This window comes from Dermacentor silvarum, chromosome 1 (genome assembly GCF_013339745.2).
Source record: "Dermacentor silvarum isolate Dsil-2018 chromosome 1, BIME_Dsil_1.4, whole genome shotgun sequence".
In the NCBI taxonomy this organism is placed as follows: Eukaryota; Metazoa; Arthropoda; class Arachnida; order Ixodida; family Ixodidae; genus Dermacentor; species Dermacentor silvarum.
In genome coordinates, this window is record NC_051154.1 from 132,234,614 (window position 1) to 132,250,705 (window position 16,092).

A 16,092-nucleotide genomic window follows, 5' to 3' on the forward strand; every position below is an offset into this window, starting at 1 on the left:
TTTGCACAAAAGCAGTGTGGAAGCTGAAATTCTTGTCATCTCATGACTGATTAAGGGGGGGGGGGGGGGCTAGCAGCAGCGAAGGCCTCGCAACATCCTTCGCAGCGCTGCCGTGGCGTGCGTCTTCACCTGCAGAAATGTTTTTCACTACCACGCGCACATCCGGTTAATTTTTCACTAGGGAGCTGGTCGCCAACAAATCGTCCGTCCATCGCGATGTAGCTGGTCCTCCTAATCTTTGACGTTTTTGCACTGAGTCAAAGCGCAACTACTGCTTGCCGCAACCGCTGCTGACGAAACCGCTGCCGTTATCGACGCGATCATGGACGGCGACCTTGCGGTTCAGAAGGCAGGCGGCTGACGCACGCACCAAGTCAAAACGAAACTACCATTTGCTGCAACAAGTATGGACGAATCCGCAGTCGCTATCGACGCGATCATGGATGGCGACTTCGCTGTTATGAAGGCATGCAGCCGACGCGCGCACAGAGTCAAAACGAAACTACTGTTTGCCGCAACCGCTGCGGACGAAACTGCGGTGGCTATCGACGTGAACACAGATAGCGACTATGCAGTTATGGAAGCACGCGGCTGGCTGCCAATGCGGTCTTACGCGCGGCGATTAACGCCACAATAAGGGCTTTGAGGGCACAAATAATCGCTAAACATTCCGGCGTTGCTGTCAGTCACGTATCGTGTACGATTGCCACTGTGGACCATGGCGATGTGGACTGCGCCGCTTCGTTTTTGAACGCTAGCGCCGTGTTTGCTCTTTCGCGGCGCGCATTTGTGGTGCTTCGCGCATTAATTTTTTTATTCCTCCGACGTATACGTCAGTGTGCACGCTATCGGCACCTACCCTGATATCCCTGATGCCCTGCATCGGCGAGACACAAACGGGAGAAATGCGCATGTTGGTAAGTTACGGCCTCCGAGATTCAAGATTTCGAAGGTTGGGTGGCTACAAGCTGCTTGCGGATTTATTGCGCAGTTCTCGCACTGCCGTTACGCGCTGTGATATGCTTTTTGACACTCGGGCGTGGGTAATGGAAGTATGGATCGAGCACACCTCTTGTTCGCCGTTTTAGGCACCTAATTGGCGAGCGCGGAACCCCGAGCAAGGGCCTGCGGAAGCCCAGGGTTCCGCGGAACCCACTTTGGGAACCCATGCTCCACGCCGGGAAACTCGCTTGTACGGTACAGCAAGCGACCCAGCACTGACGGCGTGAGCTTTGTAGGCGAAGCAATGCACAAAACTAGCAAGAATTCGGTCGCTGCATGTTTCTACTACCATTGGAACGTCGTGACATATCGTCAGAAAAAAAAAAAAAAAGAAAGAGAACCACTCGCGAAGAAATGCATGTGTACTTTCCACGTGTTTGGCGGAAAAAGTTGCATGCAGTGCACTGCTGGGGCGCGATCGGAGATTGTTCGTAGCGCGCGTTCAGTTTCGCCGTGCATGGTTGACCTAGGCCGCGCCCGGCGAAACTGAACGTGCGCTGCGAACAACGATCTCCGATCGCGCCCCTGCCCTCATCTACGCTGCAAATGTGAATTACCGTATATACTTGCGTAATGAACGCACTCCCCCCCCACCCCCCCCCCAAAAAAAAATCTAATGCAAAGTTGGGGGGTGCATTTATTATGCGGGGTAAATTTTATGGCGTTTTATGAGTAAGTGTTCTATGTGAAACTGCTCCAAATTTGGATTTTCCTGCTCCAAAAGCAAGATTTTCCTGCTCCAAAAATTGCTCCAAATCTTATTTTGGCTGTTGCACAAGTGCTTTGGTGTCCACTCCACCCTTGTGTGTGATGGTGTCACCTGCAGTGGAAACATGCTATTACGAAAAGTGTAGGCAGAGGGGAGCGAATGCTTCATCTGGCTCTCGCTTCAATGCATCTCCAAAACTCTACATTATGTGACCTCCAGCACTAAACTAAACCACAGCATACAAGGTTAGATCATGATAGGATTTTAACGCATTTGGACTTTATACTGAACATAACAGTGTCTCGGAGAGTCTTGCTGCGTCCGTGACAGTTTCTATTTATTGTCCCGGTATTCGTTTGCAGTGGCATATACATTTTGTTATGCAGTAAAACCTCGTTAATTCAAATTTCACGGGACCGAATAAAACGCCTAAGTCGACTTATCATTCCACTGATCATTCCACTGATCATTCCACTGATCATTCCACTGATCATTCCACTGATCATTCCACTGATCATTCCACTGATCATTCCACTGATCATTCCACTGATCATTCGACTTATCATTCGACTTATCATTCGACTTATCATTCGACTTATCATTCCACTGATCATTCCACTGATCATTCGACTTATCATTCCACTGATCATTCGACTTATCATTCGACTTATCATTCGACTTATCATTCGACTTATCATTCGACTTATCATTCGACTTATCGAAAGTGAATGAGTGAGCAACTCTTGTTGCGATTTTGCACAAAAGCAGAGTGGAAGCTGAAATTCTCATCTTAATGAGTGGCAGTGGCGATCAAGGCCTCACGACTTGCTCACGACTATTTGTGCGCAAGAGCTGTTCAACCACTAAAATGAACTTCTGTGTCCTTTTTTTATGCATTACATTTTATACCATTGAAACCGCTGGCGACGAGGCTACGCACTCGGCCAGCAAAGTGCGTTCCGTGAATGCACTTTGACCGGAGTGCACTCTGCAGCGAGTGACACTCCACTTGCGACGTTTAGATTGGGCAAAGTGCACTTAAACCGAGTGACACTCTCCGTAAGTGCACTTAACTTGCCTGCTTGACAGGGGTATAACGCGCACTTTTTTCTTATAAAAGAGGTCCAAAATTGCGTGCGCGTTAGAATCGAGTACTACCCTAAATCTACATTACCATGTAGCTGTCGGCATTTCAAAATGGCCGCCTCGCATGCGCTTCGAGCCTAGCAACTCTAGCCCAGCTGCCGTAGCTTCCTCCATGTGCTGCAGTACACTTGCTTTGGCATTAGCCTACAGTTTCTCTTCCCGTTTTCTGCGTCTGCTCTATCGGCATGAAGTGCCGAGTTCATAATGATGCTGCGTTTAAAAGGAAAGTGATCATGTGTGCATCACGCGCGTTCGGAGAATCCGAAACTTGCGTGCGGGACTGGCGCAAACAGGAGTATTTTTGCCAGCCAAGCAATGCGGAAGGGTTTCAGTGCACCGAAGCAGGTCGTATTCTGCGACGATCTACTTCAGCGATACAATCGCATTGGCCCTATCTTGAAAGCGATCTGCGACGGGGAAAGTCCGCCGCGCGATGCGTTTTCGCCGCTAATTGGTCGCGTTGAAGCGAGAGGCATGCTAGAATGAAGGTCAATTCGCTCGCCGAGCTTCGTCTCTCCAGCGTTAGTTTCTGCTGTCAACGAGCGAGTTGTGTTCATGTTTGCTTGTGCACGCATGACACTGTGCTTGTTAATTTATTTAGTAAGCGAATGTTTGCAAGTTTATACGGCCAATAAAACTGCTATCCTTGCTTCGTATAGCGGTCTACTAATTTGCTATTGCAATAGATGCTTCGCCTTTCGGGCAAAACTGACTTTTTTTATTCAGCGCAATTTTAGTGCATCGGAAGTAAATGTTTGTTTTTCCAAATGAGAAATTTGTATTTCTGTATGAAAGCATGAGGTGCGCGGTCATGGAAAATGGGTGCACGTTACAATCAAGGACGCGTTAGAATCGAGTAAATACGGTATTTTTGCAAAGATGTGAGCTATGCTGTATGTAGCTATTTCTGCGGTTTATATGCATGCATTTATTTTTCTTTCTTTCTTTCCTGGCTGTTGTAATTGAGGGTGATGGATTATACAGTAAAAATACGGTATTCGGTGCCCCTCCCACACATTTTGAAGATAGTGAGAAAACATTGCCGTTCTGTCGTAGATGCTGGTGTGAACATGTGAGCCAAATGTTACAGCACTGCATGCAGCCGGGAATTAACAATCTCTATCAAACATGAGAAATTGCTTGCCCTCATTTTCGCAATGATGTCGGACATCATCATCGAAAGCAGCTGGCCGACCAACACTATTAGCTGATTTCGTGATCCCGAGAGTATGCTGCCCGTCTCCCCAAGATAGCAGCGGCTTGCTGTGTAGCGTAGTCTACCGTGGCCGCCACGGTGTGCTGTGACACAACTTGTGGCCAGGGCTTTGCCCTCTTGGCTTCTCCACTGTGTAGCTTCCAGTGTGCTAGTGGAGACGAAAGGAGAGAGCCGTGTATCAGTGCAATAACTATAGTTAAAGGATTTAAAAATGTTTGTGGCATGAGATTTATGAGATGTCCTTTAAGGGGGCGACGCCGCTTTCACATGGCAAACAATCGATTTTTTGAAAATAAAATTTTCAGTTTCTATAACTCTTATTCTATCTGATTCCGAAAAATCATCACTGAAAACTAATAAATCTTGAAAGAAAGGCGTTTTTCAAGCCACGACATCTCCGGAACGGCGCAGCCGAGCGCCGCCATCTTGGTTTCGTTGGAAATCGCATTTCTCCGTCTTCAAATTTGCCGCTTCAGCTATCTCCTCCATACAGAAACAAGCACACAAAAAGCAAATGATTGAAGATCGTGCCGGAGCCACCGATTGGCCGCGCCCGCCACGTGACTCCAGCGCGGTTCGCTATTGGTCCGGTGCTCACTCCGCGATGGCGTCATCTGAGCTCTGGGGAGTTTCCGTAATCTCGACGAGTGTTGAAACGGGCGCTACGCGGACGTCGCAGTAGCGTGGCCGATCCTGCTTTTTCTGGACGTCTCAGACCCGCGGCTAGGCATTCCAAGCATCGGCGACGCAGACTTCCCGACCAAGCTTCGGGCACGGAATCCTCGGACACGCGGCTAAGCCTTTCGCACGTAGGCGTCTCCGGCTCAGCGATCAAGCACATCGCGCGTCGACTCCTCGGACCCGCGGCTAGGCACTTAGCCCGCCGGCATCGCGGCCGTCGACTCCCCGAGCCCGCGGCTAGGCATTTCGCGTGTCGGCACCTCGGACTGCGCGGCTAAGCTAATCAAGCGTCGACTCCTCGGACCCGCGGCTAGGCATTTCGCGCATCGGCACCTCGAGCGTCGGCACCTTGAGCCCGCGGCTAGGCATTTCGCGCGCCGGCACCTCGGACTGCGCGATTGAGCTGACCGAGCGTCTATTCTTTGGACCCGCGACCAGGAATTTCGCACATCGACACCTCAGACCTGCGACTTAACGCATCGCGCGCCGACTCTATTACCGTATTGCCACGATATCTCGTACCAGTACCTATCATACCACCCCTTCATAAAGAGAACCTCATCATGAGCTCTGTTCGCTAGGCCACTCTGTTCGCTAGGCTGGAAAGCAGCTGCATTGCTGCCTATCTATCAGTGGCTGTCCTAACATCCATAGCCTTTGTCAATGGAAGATGATCCAGAACACTGCTGAGAGCCTTCATTCAGTGACATGGTCGATTCTACCAAAATAAAACAATGCCTCACTGACTGTACTAGAGACTGCTATCAATGAGGCAGTCTGCAGGTACAACGCTAGAACTACTGTATATTTATGCCCACATAGTTCTGCATGCCACTTGGTTTGAAAACCCAGGCACCATGCTCTCTGTAGAGCAGCAGTAAAGAATGCCATACAAACATGAAAAAGGCAGAACGAGGGCACAGCAGACCAGAGGCCACATGTCCAAGAAGCCCCACATCACAAAACACATCAAAGATTACAAATTTGGTACGCTTTAGAGAACTGAAGAGATGGTGAAACTTTGAGAGCCGTTTTCTCAAAACTGTTTTTTCGCCTTTCTGCTCAATTTCTGGAGCTGATTTCTTCGTTACCGTTTAGCCTATTTTGATTGTTTTTTTTTTTTTTGTCTTGTTTCTTGGATTACAGTGCAGGTCGAGACAGTCTCGCATTTTTATCTTGACTTTTTATAAATATATGGTGGCGCTTTTTGTTCACCCCGAAAGTGTGCTTGGTGCGAAGGTAACTTGAAAAATGACTATCTAAAAAATTTGTGTTGCGAAAAAAAAGTACGACTGTCACGACCTCCAGCACGCATTGAGCTATGTAGCCAATACTCAACGAGCCTTCCATCATGTTTTTTAAGCTCCCCAGGCCCTCCAGAAAGTTCAAGAGAGAAAAATTCTGCTCAATAAAATGTTCTCAAGGTATCACTCTGAAACTTTTATGGAAGTATCAGGGAGACATTCTAAACATTTGTGCCAATTTTCATCAAAATCCATGAAGAAATCAGGAAGTTGATTTTCAAAGCCACATCCCCTCTTAATAATGAGACCATTTTATGATTTGTTAGAAAAGTGTTTCAGCACCCCTTTAAAGTGTAATTTGCATTACAGCAAATCATTTTTCATTAAACTTATGGATTGAAATATTCCAACGTGCTAGTGGTTATTTATAGATTGTGTTCGTCTTCCATTCTAGGACATAGTGCCTGTGCTCTTGCTGGAGCGGTACCAGACCATGACTGACCCTGCCTTAGCACAAAATTTGGACTCTGAAATCGGGCGTCACTGTGCCCATAGCCTACCTGCCGTGGCACTTACTCTTGGTCGCCATTATTGGCCTTGCCTGCGGATGACCTACCGCTGTTTAGTGTCTGATGTACAGGTTTGTGCAAGTTTTATTCAATTGAATTTCATTCATACCATTTCTGCCCTAACTAACCTGTTTGTGCAACTTGTTATTTGAAGAGAAATATTGTTACTTTGACCTCGTAATAACAATCATTACTTAGTGTTCACAAATGTAAACATTAATGAGACACGTAAACACATCTAAAGCAAACGCACACCATAGTTGTGCATAGATTCTGCATAGTTGTTTTGAATGCTTATTTATGTCATTAGGTAGTTTATGCTTTTTTTTGTTATATTGATGGATGCCTTCCATAGTCATTTTATTGATTCAGCGCTACATTTATTGGGATGCAGTGCATAAGTGCATTGGAGGATGGGGCAGAGGGTGTACAAAAGGTTTCTAGGCACGCTGTGAAGGCTGGCAGGTTTACCTTAGGCCAGAAAGTTTGGGAAACCCTGCTGTATGGTGTGCTTAACTTGTATGTTGTAGCCCAGAACCAATTGCTCATCTTAAATCTTTCTTTTTGGCACAGTGGAAGGTGCGACACATTGTGGCATCCTGCTTGCACGAGCTAGCCACTATCCTGGGCCCACAAATTGCTTCGCGAGACCTGGTGCCAAGCTTTGAGGGCTTTGTACGGGATGTGGATGAGGTGCGAGTGGGCCTCTTGGAGCGGCTTGCACCGTTTTTACGTGGTTTGAGCAGAGGAGACCAGCGTCGCTCATTGCCTTTGTTAGCAGACTTCCTCTGCATGGATAACCATCGCAACTGGCGCTTTCGCTTCACTCTTGCTCGGTGTGTTGGTTTTGAGTATTATTTCTACTCTGCAGTTTGTAATAGTTCCTTTCACTTTGCTTCACCTGGTGGTAAAGCCAAGCCTGTTGTGCATGTAGCATAAGCCGTTTTGCCACTGCACCTGCAGTTCACAAGTCTGTTGATGTATGTGATTTTAATTTAGTGAATATGAGCAGCTATTTGCCACGGTGAAGTAATAGACCACTTTGCTGTAATTAATAGTCGATCCCAGATACCGTAAAAACCCGCGTATATATAATATGAGGTTTTTTTCTTAATTTTGCCATGTAAAGTTTCTGCCTCGTATTATATGCGGATCCCAAAGTTTTCAGCATAAAATTTGCAGTTTCGGGTTCGTTTTTGCTCACTATCATCATCAAGACTCGTAGCGGAGTATGCGTCATTTTGCGGTGGCGTCGGTAGGCTGCTGCTGCTTTCAACGGGTGCCATTTTGACCACACTGAGAATCGGCATGTTCACTAGTCTATCACGCACGGTGTCGGGCACCGCGAAAGTAGTACCCAGCTGCCTTTAAAAGGAAAGTCATTTTAGCTGCCAAGGCCGTCGGAAATAGCGCCGCAGGGCGGCGCTTCGGCATCACCGAGGGCAGCGTTCACGGCTCTGATGACATCCCAGTTGCAAAGTTGCAACGGCGGCAGATAAGCGCATTTGGCCTTAGCATTGCCGTCGCTTCGGTGGACAGTGGCTCCCTCGCCATCCCTCTCAACTCCCTCATAGCTCCCCTCACTTTCGACTGGCTCCGTGAGAGCCCGCCGCCGCTCCCGCTGGCGCGGCGCCAACTTAGCCCTTTCCCTGAAGTTTTGTTTTCTGCCATTGTCGGGAAGTTGGCCGAGACGTCTGCTCGTACAAGCGGGTTCCGGTGCGAAGGTGAAACGGCAACCTTGCTATTTGAGTAAAATTGCCGCCGCGCATTTTTTTTTTTTTTTTCGTTTTCTTTTTCTCCGCTTGGCGTTGAGGGGTCTATCCTAAGCTTTTGCTCTATGGCGGTGTTGGAGCAATGCCGGTCGGAGGCGCCGCCACGTGACTTCGAGCGAGCGCTGCTGAGGGCATTGTTGGTGCGCCGTATGTTCGAATTACCGGGTGTTTTCGCCCATAGCAATACACATAACTTTGACGGGACCACAGCATCAGTTCGAATTGTGTTTGAATTAACGAGATTAGATTTTAAATTCTTTCTGTGGGTTTTCCTCACTCGCATTATATGTGGGTGAAAACTTTTTTCGTTATTGCTATTCCCAAATAACACCTTGTATTATATGCGAGCTCATTCACTGCCATATTTGATATGTACTTAGCCACTCCCCTGCAAGTGCACTTCTCTGTCAAACTAGCTCTCAAACTAGACATTATATCTGAGAGACAGTACATCCCATGGAGGAAAAATGAGCATGCTGCATGTCTGTCTTGCTGCACATATAGTTGGCTCATGTAAACTGTGCCCATTTGTGATCGGCAAGAGCAGATCGCCACTTTGTGTCAGCGGAAAGGGCCTCCCAGTTCGATAAACATTCCATGAAAAAGTGTGGATGACACTTCATCTTTTCACCGAGTGGCTCTGGGCATGGGGTGCTGATTTGTAGAGGGCTGCACCACTGGGTGTCTTCTTGTTACAAGGGCTTTTTCTGTAAATGGCATTTTAGGCTTCTGTGTGTGGCCAAAACAAATTCGATTCTAACCCACACTTGGATGGAATTTTTTTACTGTTTAGGTTTAGCAAAATCGCTACATGCTACATCTGCACTTCGTGGAAAGACACTCGCGTATCCACAGTCTGTGCTGACCCAATGGAACGTGTTTAATTCGTGCTCGTAGGGTTACACGAGTGGTAAAGCCACTTTTGAATCTAACGGTGTATGTGTAGCACTGGCAGTCACCAAGTCAGTGGCTTTCCACTGGTCGAGAAAGAAGGGTTGTGAAAGAAGGGCTGCAAAGTGCCAAAGCGGCATGTCTGAGGAGCGATGATGATTGGTTCCAACAAGAAGAGAACACAGAATCGATTCCAAAATCGAAACCTGACATGTTGCTGATGTATAACTGTCGGCTGTTGAACAGCTTATTGTAACAGACATGTTGCTGGTCATCTTCATTCGTGATTTGTAGTACAGTCGAACCGAACCCACTTATAAGAGTATTCAAGTGCCACGAAAATACTATTGTTATAACCGATAATTGTTATAACCAGGCGAACTGTCCAAAATACATGGAGGTTTCAGATAAGCTTCAGATAGGCATCAGATTTCTAATTATATATCGAACCATTTCGCAATCTCCATCATATCCGGAATCAACTCTACAGTATGAACTAACTTTTCACTTGTGCAGGGAACTGAGAATACTGTTTTGCCAATCAGATACAGTCAAACCTTGTTAATATGTAGTCGACCAGGAACGAAGTTTAGGTACGCACTAAATGATGTACAAATTAAACGCCAATGCCACTTTAGCGGCTACTTACCGGCTGGAAAAGAAGTACTTAACGATGCTCTCAAACACACGCACTCAAAAAAAATTTGTTATCTTCACTTGCCGCCGTGGGGGCCTTGCTGAAACGACCGCAAGCACACTGGCAGAATGAGAGAGAGAGAGTGCAAAAAAATTGCTGTTTCACTCGATACGCGAAGCATCTAGTTTTATGGGTCATATAAACTTGTAAACATTCGCTTACTAAATTAACAAGCGTGATGTAAAACGTGCAGATAAACTTGATCACATCTCACTCGATGACCTCAGAAACTCGATGTCGGGACGCTGGAGTGAGGGTGAGGAGGCGCAGTAAGAGCAGCGAGCGAATTGACCTTCGTGCCATCTCGCTTCGACATGAACTAAATGTCGAAAGCACAGCGCGCACGAAGCTACCGGCCCTAGTTGCACTTTTTCCATGTCGCAGATCACATTCACGATACGGCGCCTGTGCTGCACTTTCACTTGCACATTAGCGTACGGCGCGCAGCGACAGATGTTACTGTGTTTGGACTTATACGGAACCTCAAAGCGACGACCACAACCACGGTGACAGCAGAAATGCACTTGGAGTGTCCGTAAGATTGCTATTGTGAGATTGCAATAAAATGTGCTTCTGCGCGGTTTCTAGAATAGACCTCTCCCTGTTTGCAAACAGCCTGACGTCGCTGTGGGGGCCCCTCTCCTCTGCCGCGCCTCCGAAGCGGGCGCTGGTTGGCAAAAAACATTCGTGCGACCTGTTCCCTCTGCATAAGAGCACTGCTTGTATATCAACTGCCGCGATCCTAAGTCCGGCATAGTGCGATTTTTTGAAGTGACAGCATTTACGAACTGTGCTTAGGAAGTATAATTGCCCCCGTTTCACTGGCACAACAACGTAGCGTTGTTGCCGAGTGCATGGTTCCCGTAAGTCAGCATGTGGTGATTTCGTAAAAGCGCACCTCATCTGTAGATCAAACATCCACAAAAATGTATTACTCCACGAAAACGAACATTTTATCACATATGATGCTCATTTTCGCGGTGGCAAATGATACTTCGCTAAATGACTGGTCTTCGAACACAAATTTGTATTGCACTGTCGTGACTGCACTGATTTACGCCCCATTTACACTGTAGCTTTAAACAAGTACACGGCGGCTCAGTGGAGCCTTGCCCAGTAGCGGTGCCTAAATTCAGATGAGGAAGAAATGCAGAAAAACTTATTACTCTGATTTAGGAGCATGGTAAGATGCCCTATAGGTGGACAAAATTAATCCGGAGCCTTTTGTTACAGTGTCCCCCATAAGCCGCTGTGCAGCTTAGGAATGCTAAACACCATAATTTAATTAGTCTCGGTCATGTGATTCTACAAAGCAAAATCTTACATAAGTACAAGGTCCGTTGCATGCTAACTTCGCTGTGTCTGCTGCCTCCTTTGCTGCTCTCAACTTTACAAGACCCAACTTTTTCATGTTTATGTGCATCATCGTGGCTTAAAGTACGTACCATGAAGCTGAATACACCAATGACGAAAAAAAAAAGTTCAATTTTACTTAAGACCCGTGAGATCTGGGTTAAATTGCGATAATTTCAGCGGTTTGCCTTTTGGGCATTCCCCGTGGTTAAATGTATACACGCAGCTTTTGCAGCGGTCAAAACATCATAGGAGCTCATTTGTAGTCATACCTCTCAGTCGATAAATTATGCTCAAATGTTCTCATTTTTTTTTTTCTGCACACAGTGCGGATGGCCCCGAAATACATGTGCTCACTCATCATCGCGTCTCATTCATTATTACCTGTTCAATAATTATGGCTCCTGAAGTTCTATCGGAGCCGGATCACTACGCCTGGTTTTATTACACGCAACACGCGTCCACAGTCTCGTAAGCGAGATGTATTGTTAATCGTGTAGTACACATACGATGTGGTCGGTTTCCCTACGCAGAGGTAAGCCGATATCGTCGCTGTTCTCGCCGCACACTTTACCACAACAAATGTGATGCACATCTATGGAAACGCCAATATTCTTCATTGCACAATGCATCACAGACCACCACCACATGGCTCACGTTTGCAAGTAAAAAAGGCCAGTGTGGCCACATTTTCATCACGCAGTTTACGACATGTCAATGTTCTCCGGCACACATTACTGCTAATCTGGCTGGCAAGAGAATTGTGGAGGTTCACGTAAAATAAAAATAAATAAAAGAAATAAAAACACGCGTCCACGTGGCGCCCGCCTACACCAACTAAAGCGCGACTGCACCACGCAAAAAGCCGGTGGGGGCTGTTTTTTTTTCCCCCCCCCCAATCAGGGTCACCGCATGTGCGCCGGTGACGTCACGCTGCGACGTCGCTGATGCGATGTGACCTAGCCCAGGAGAGGTCTATTGGATTGGATTCGACGGCAACAGCGAAGTTGCACTCGCTACCGGCAGATTCATCGCGTTACTGCGAGCCAATCTCGAAGGTCATGCTCTTGTGCGCTGCATTCGGCAACAGCTTTATGAGCAGGAAATACGTCATGGTGGCCATGTTTCAAGATCACGATCGCAGGCGACTGTCATCCAGGCGTTGCAGCTCGAGAACCTGAACGTCTGTGCACGTGTGATTTTGCCGATTTTGTGCCTGTGCATGTAGAACTAAAAAGACAATAGTACGCACTAACCGTTTGGTGGCAAATGAGGGACTGCGGCTTAAGCGAACAGCCAATACATGGGGTTCAATGGGGCTGGGTGGGGGAATCTTCGCGACTGCGTTTAAACTGCAATTACACATTAAGCGGGTACGTTTTAACGGGGTTTGACTGTACTTGTTGCACGTAAGCGGAAGTGTGTGCGGCAACGAATTGACCACTTCTTACTTGCACAGGGGCATTAAAACATAAATAAAATGATCTTTTTTGGCCACATTCGTTTTTTCGGTCATTCGATAGTTGGGACTTACTTACGTTCCCCGTGAAGTCTGAAGTCCGAATTATCAGTCGTTGACTCTAGTGCAGATATTTGCGATTCTGCCAACTTAAGCTATAAGCGGTCTGTGCTGCATATATACATGACCATGCCTGCCATGGTTAGTAGTGTGCACGTCAGTGATGCTGAAAAGGGGTTTTCCATGACAGCTGCTACTGCCAACTCAGCATGCATGCTGAAACACACTGCTGGCCAGACTGATAGGAGAGCATGCTTGTAAATTTGCAAAATCCCCTTAAACGTTTTTTAAGGAGCAAGCTTTAGACACATTGTGAATGGAATCTCTGGTACAATGTAGGAAGCATGCTGAGCAGCAATGGAGCCATTCGAAAATGAAGCTTCCTGCCCATTGTTGTATCAGTATTGATGATTTGTAGGTTTTTCTGGCGCAAGGGCCAAGTTTGGCCAAAGAGCGCCATGACGAATCTAACTACTTTAAAGTGTTAAAAAAAATACAACCCAGTGTACGATTATTTGCAATATACTTCGGGAAGACATACCTGCATAAGCTGTACTAGAGAACGCTGTAAATGATAACGGTAGACATGTGGGTATTGTCAGTGCATGATGATTGTGCGAAGAAGTTAAGTAAATACATCCGTTATGTAGTACAGTATATAAAGAGTGGTGCATAAATAAAGTTGAGTTAAAATATGATTGCGGCTAGGTGCTCAGAGGAAGAAAACTAATTCCTGTCGTGCAGCCTCAGTCCATGACTCCTGCTTCAGCAGGGGCTGAGAGATTGCAGTCATTCCAAGCCACCTATTCCCAGCATCCACACTCACACGAAGTGTGAACCTGCAGGGTGGCTTATATATAATCTTCTATTCTTTTTGGTATACCACGCCAGTGAAGCTAATATCTTTTAAGAACGCGATAACTCTATCTGTTGTAAAAAGAGGTTTGATACCAAGAAACTGGGATGGGTGCATCGGTACGCAGTATTTATATATTTCCTTAAAATGCTTCATTCTTTCACGTTCCATTTGTTTACACTCTATAAGTACGTGAAGTACTGTGTAAGTCTCGCCACACCTCTCACAAACAGGGGGATCACCACCCGTGAGGAGGTAGGAGTGGGTTGCGTACGTGTGCCCTATTCTCAATCTGCATAGTAATACATCTTTCCATCTTACTTTTCTCTCAACAAATGAGGTACTTATTTGCGGCTGAATCACATGAAGCTTGTTGGATATTTCTCCGTCCCATCCCTTCTGCCAGTGCATTCTCAATTTCGTGCGTAACATAGGTTTCAGGTCAGTATATGGGGTGCTTGTTGTCGTTTGCTGGTTTTCGGTGATAGCAGAGGCAGCGCTTTTGTCAGCTAGTTCATTGCCTTCGATGCCTCTATGGCCGGGTACCCAACATATGGTAATGTGCTGACCGGATGCATAAGCTGCACATAACAACCAGTATAGATTTGTGAGAACTGGATTTTTGTGTTTCTGAAGAGACCTTAGGGCTTTGATAACACTCAAAGAGTCTGTATAGATTATTGCCTTGTTGAGGCTTATCTGTCTAATTTGCTTGACTGCTGACATGATTGCGTACGTTTCAGCTGTAAAGATGCTTGTGTTCCTGTTTAACACTCCAGATATTACATGCTGTGTGCTGATATGACATTTGCAGAAATAGCTCTCTATGCTGGAGAATTGTGCAAGGAAAGCGGTTTGCTATTGTATTCGACAGTGTTCAGTTTTCAAATTTGGACTTGGGTATCGGATTCTTGTGATAAAGTTAACCATTCCGTGCCTTCGTCTTGAACTGCTCAAAATTTTAATACTCAACTGTGAAGTAACCTCAAAAGTCTGTATTATGTGTGGTGGAATTAACTAGATTCCACTGTATCTTGCAAGCATAAATAAAGGCAGTAGTCTGAAGTGCATTCATGCATTCACTATTGAGCTGCTCCAAATAAGTCTGCTGCTTCATAATGACTTTCTCCCTGTTAACTTGCTTCAAGACAAATATTGTCGTGCTCCATGAAGTATTCCACCTGTCCAACACTGGTTAGTGACCCTCTAGAGTATGTTACTGTCCAGTATCCTGACAGTGTTGTTTCAAAGTGTTTTCTTTTATCTGAGACAGTAGACTAAAAAAAAAAAAAGGTAGGTCGGTGGAGTCAGTGGACCCAGCAACATTGTTCTTATTTCTTCTTGTGCAGGCAATTGAAGGAGATAGCTGCACTGTACTGTCCATTGGATATTCATCAGTACCTAGTCCCCATTGTGAATGACCTGCTGGTGGACAAAGTGGCTGAAGTGCGTCACATGAGTATTGAAGCTGTAAGTTTGCTTCAGGCTTTATATTTTCTTGCAAAACGAAATGTAAAACCAAAGATGACCTGGAACCTATGAGTAGCTTCAGTTCTCGTGCTAGCATTCCTGAGGCACTAAAAGTTTACAGTTGAACGCACATATAACGATCCCGCATGTGACATACCTAGAGGAGGGGGGTTTCCCTCCTCCCCCTTTTACTTCTTCCTGGGAGCCAACCCTCTGGCAACAACCCTCTGCCAGTTCATGGCAAGTACAGAAGTAACAAACTGCTGATGTAATTGCTTTTTCCAGAATGAACTTGTTTGTTCCAAGTGGGTTTGACTGTCCTTGCTTTAATAAGCAGTGAAACTTCTTGTGCCTTCGAATGTTCTACCGCTGCCCGATTTTTCGGACATGCCCAATAGTTTGGGTGCCTTCGCGGCACCGCCACATACCCCATAGAGTCAATGTATAAGAACGTCTGAAATTTCAGACGCTTGAATTTCAGACGCTTAAAACCCTTCGTTGTTAGATTTTCCTGGCTTTTTGCCATTACCGCAGGTTCGAAAACGGCATTAGTTGAAGCTACCACTGCCGTTACATAGCAAGTCCACTAGCTACCATGGCCACCACTGCAGCAACGCTAGGCCTAGCCGCTTCAACATTCGCTACCAAGCTTGCTGCTGTTCAGTGCAGTGGTTTTAAAAGAATTTGCTGCTGTATGAGCAATGGCGGCTGCTCTGCCTTTGTCATCCTTGCCAATGGCTTAGAAGAGTTTCCTGGAAAGCATGGCAAGGGCTCAAGCGTTACATTATGCTGGTTCCTAAAAGTCAGCTTTGCTGTTACAGTGGAATCTCGTTGATATCATATGATCTTCATGTGAACTGGAAAATGCGTATCATCTGAAAATCGTATTATCGGACATATTATCCAACCAAATCGTATTATATAAAAAAGAAAAAGAAACATATCCAGAAAACCTTATTGATGTATT

At 46.2% G+C, this 16,092-nt stretch overlaps 1 protein-coding gene across 3 annotated transcripts in view; it reads left to right on the plus strand.

The window, feature by feature from the left end:
* Positions 1–16,092, plus strand: part of LOC119436052 (serine/threonine-protein phosphatase 4 regulatory subunit 1-like) — a 108,573-nt gene that overhangs the window by 76,746 nt on the left and 15,735 nt on the right. For all 3 annotated transcript variants that reach the window (XM_037702794.2, XM_037702791.2, XM_037702796.2), the window contains 3 exons: positions 6,453–6,638; positions 7,141–7,403; positions 15,005–15,125. In XM_037702794.2, the coding sequence (XP_037558722.1) occupies positions 6,453–6,638; positions 7,141–7,403; positions 15,005–15,125 (570 nt within the window). The remainder of the gene's footprint in view (positions 1–6,452; positions 6,639–7,140; positions 7,404–15,004; positions 15,126–16,092) is intronic.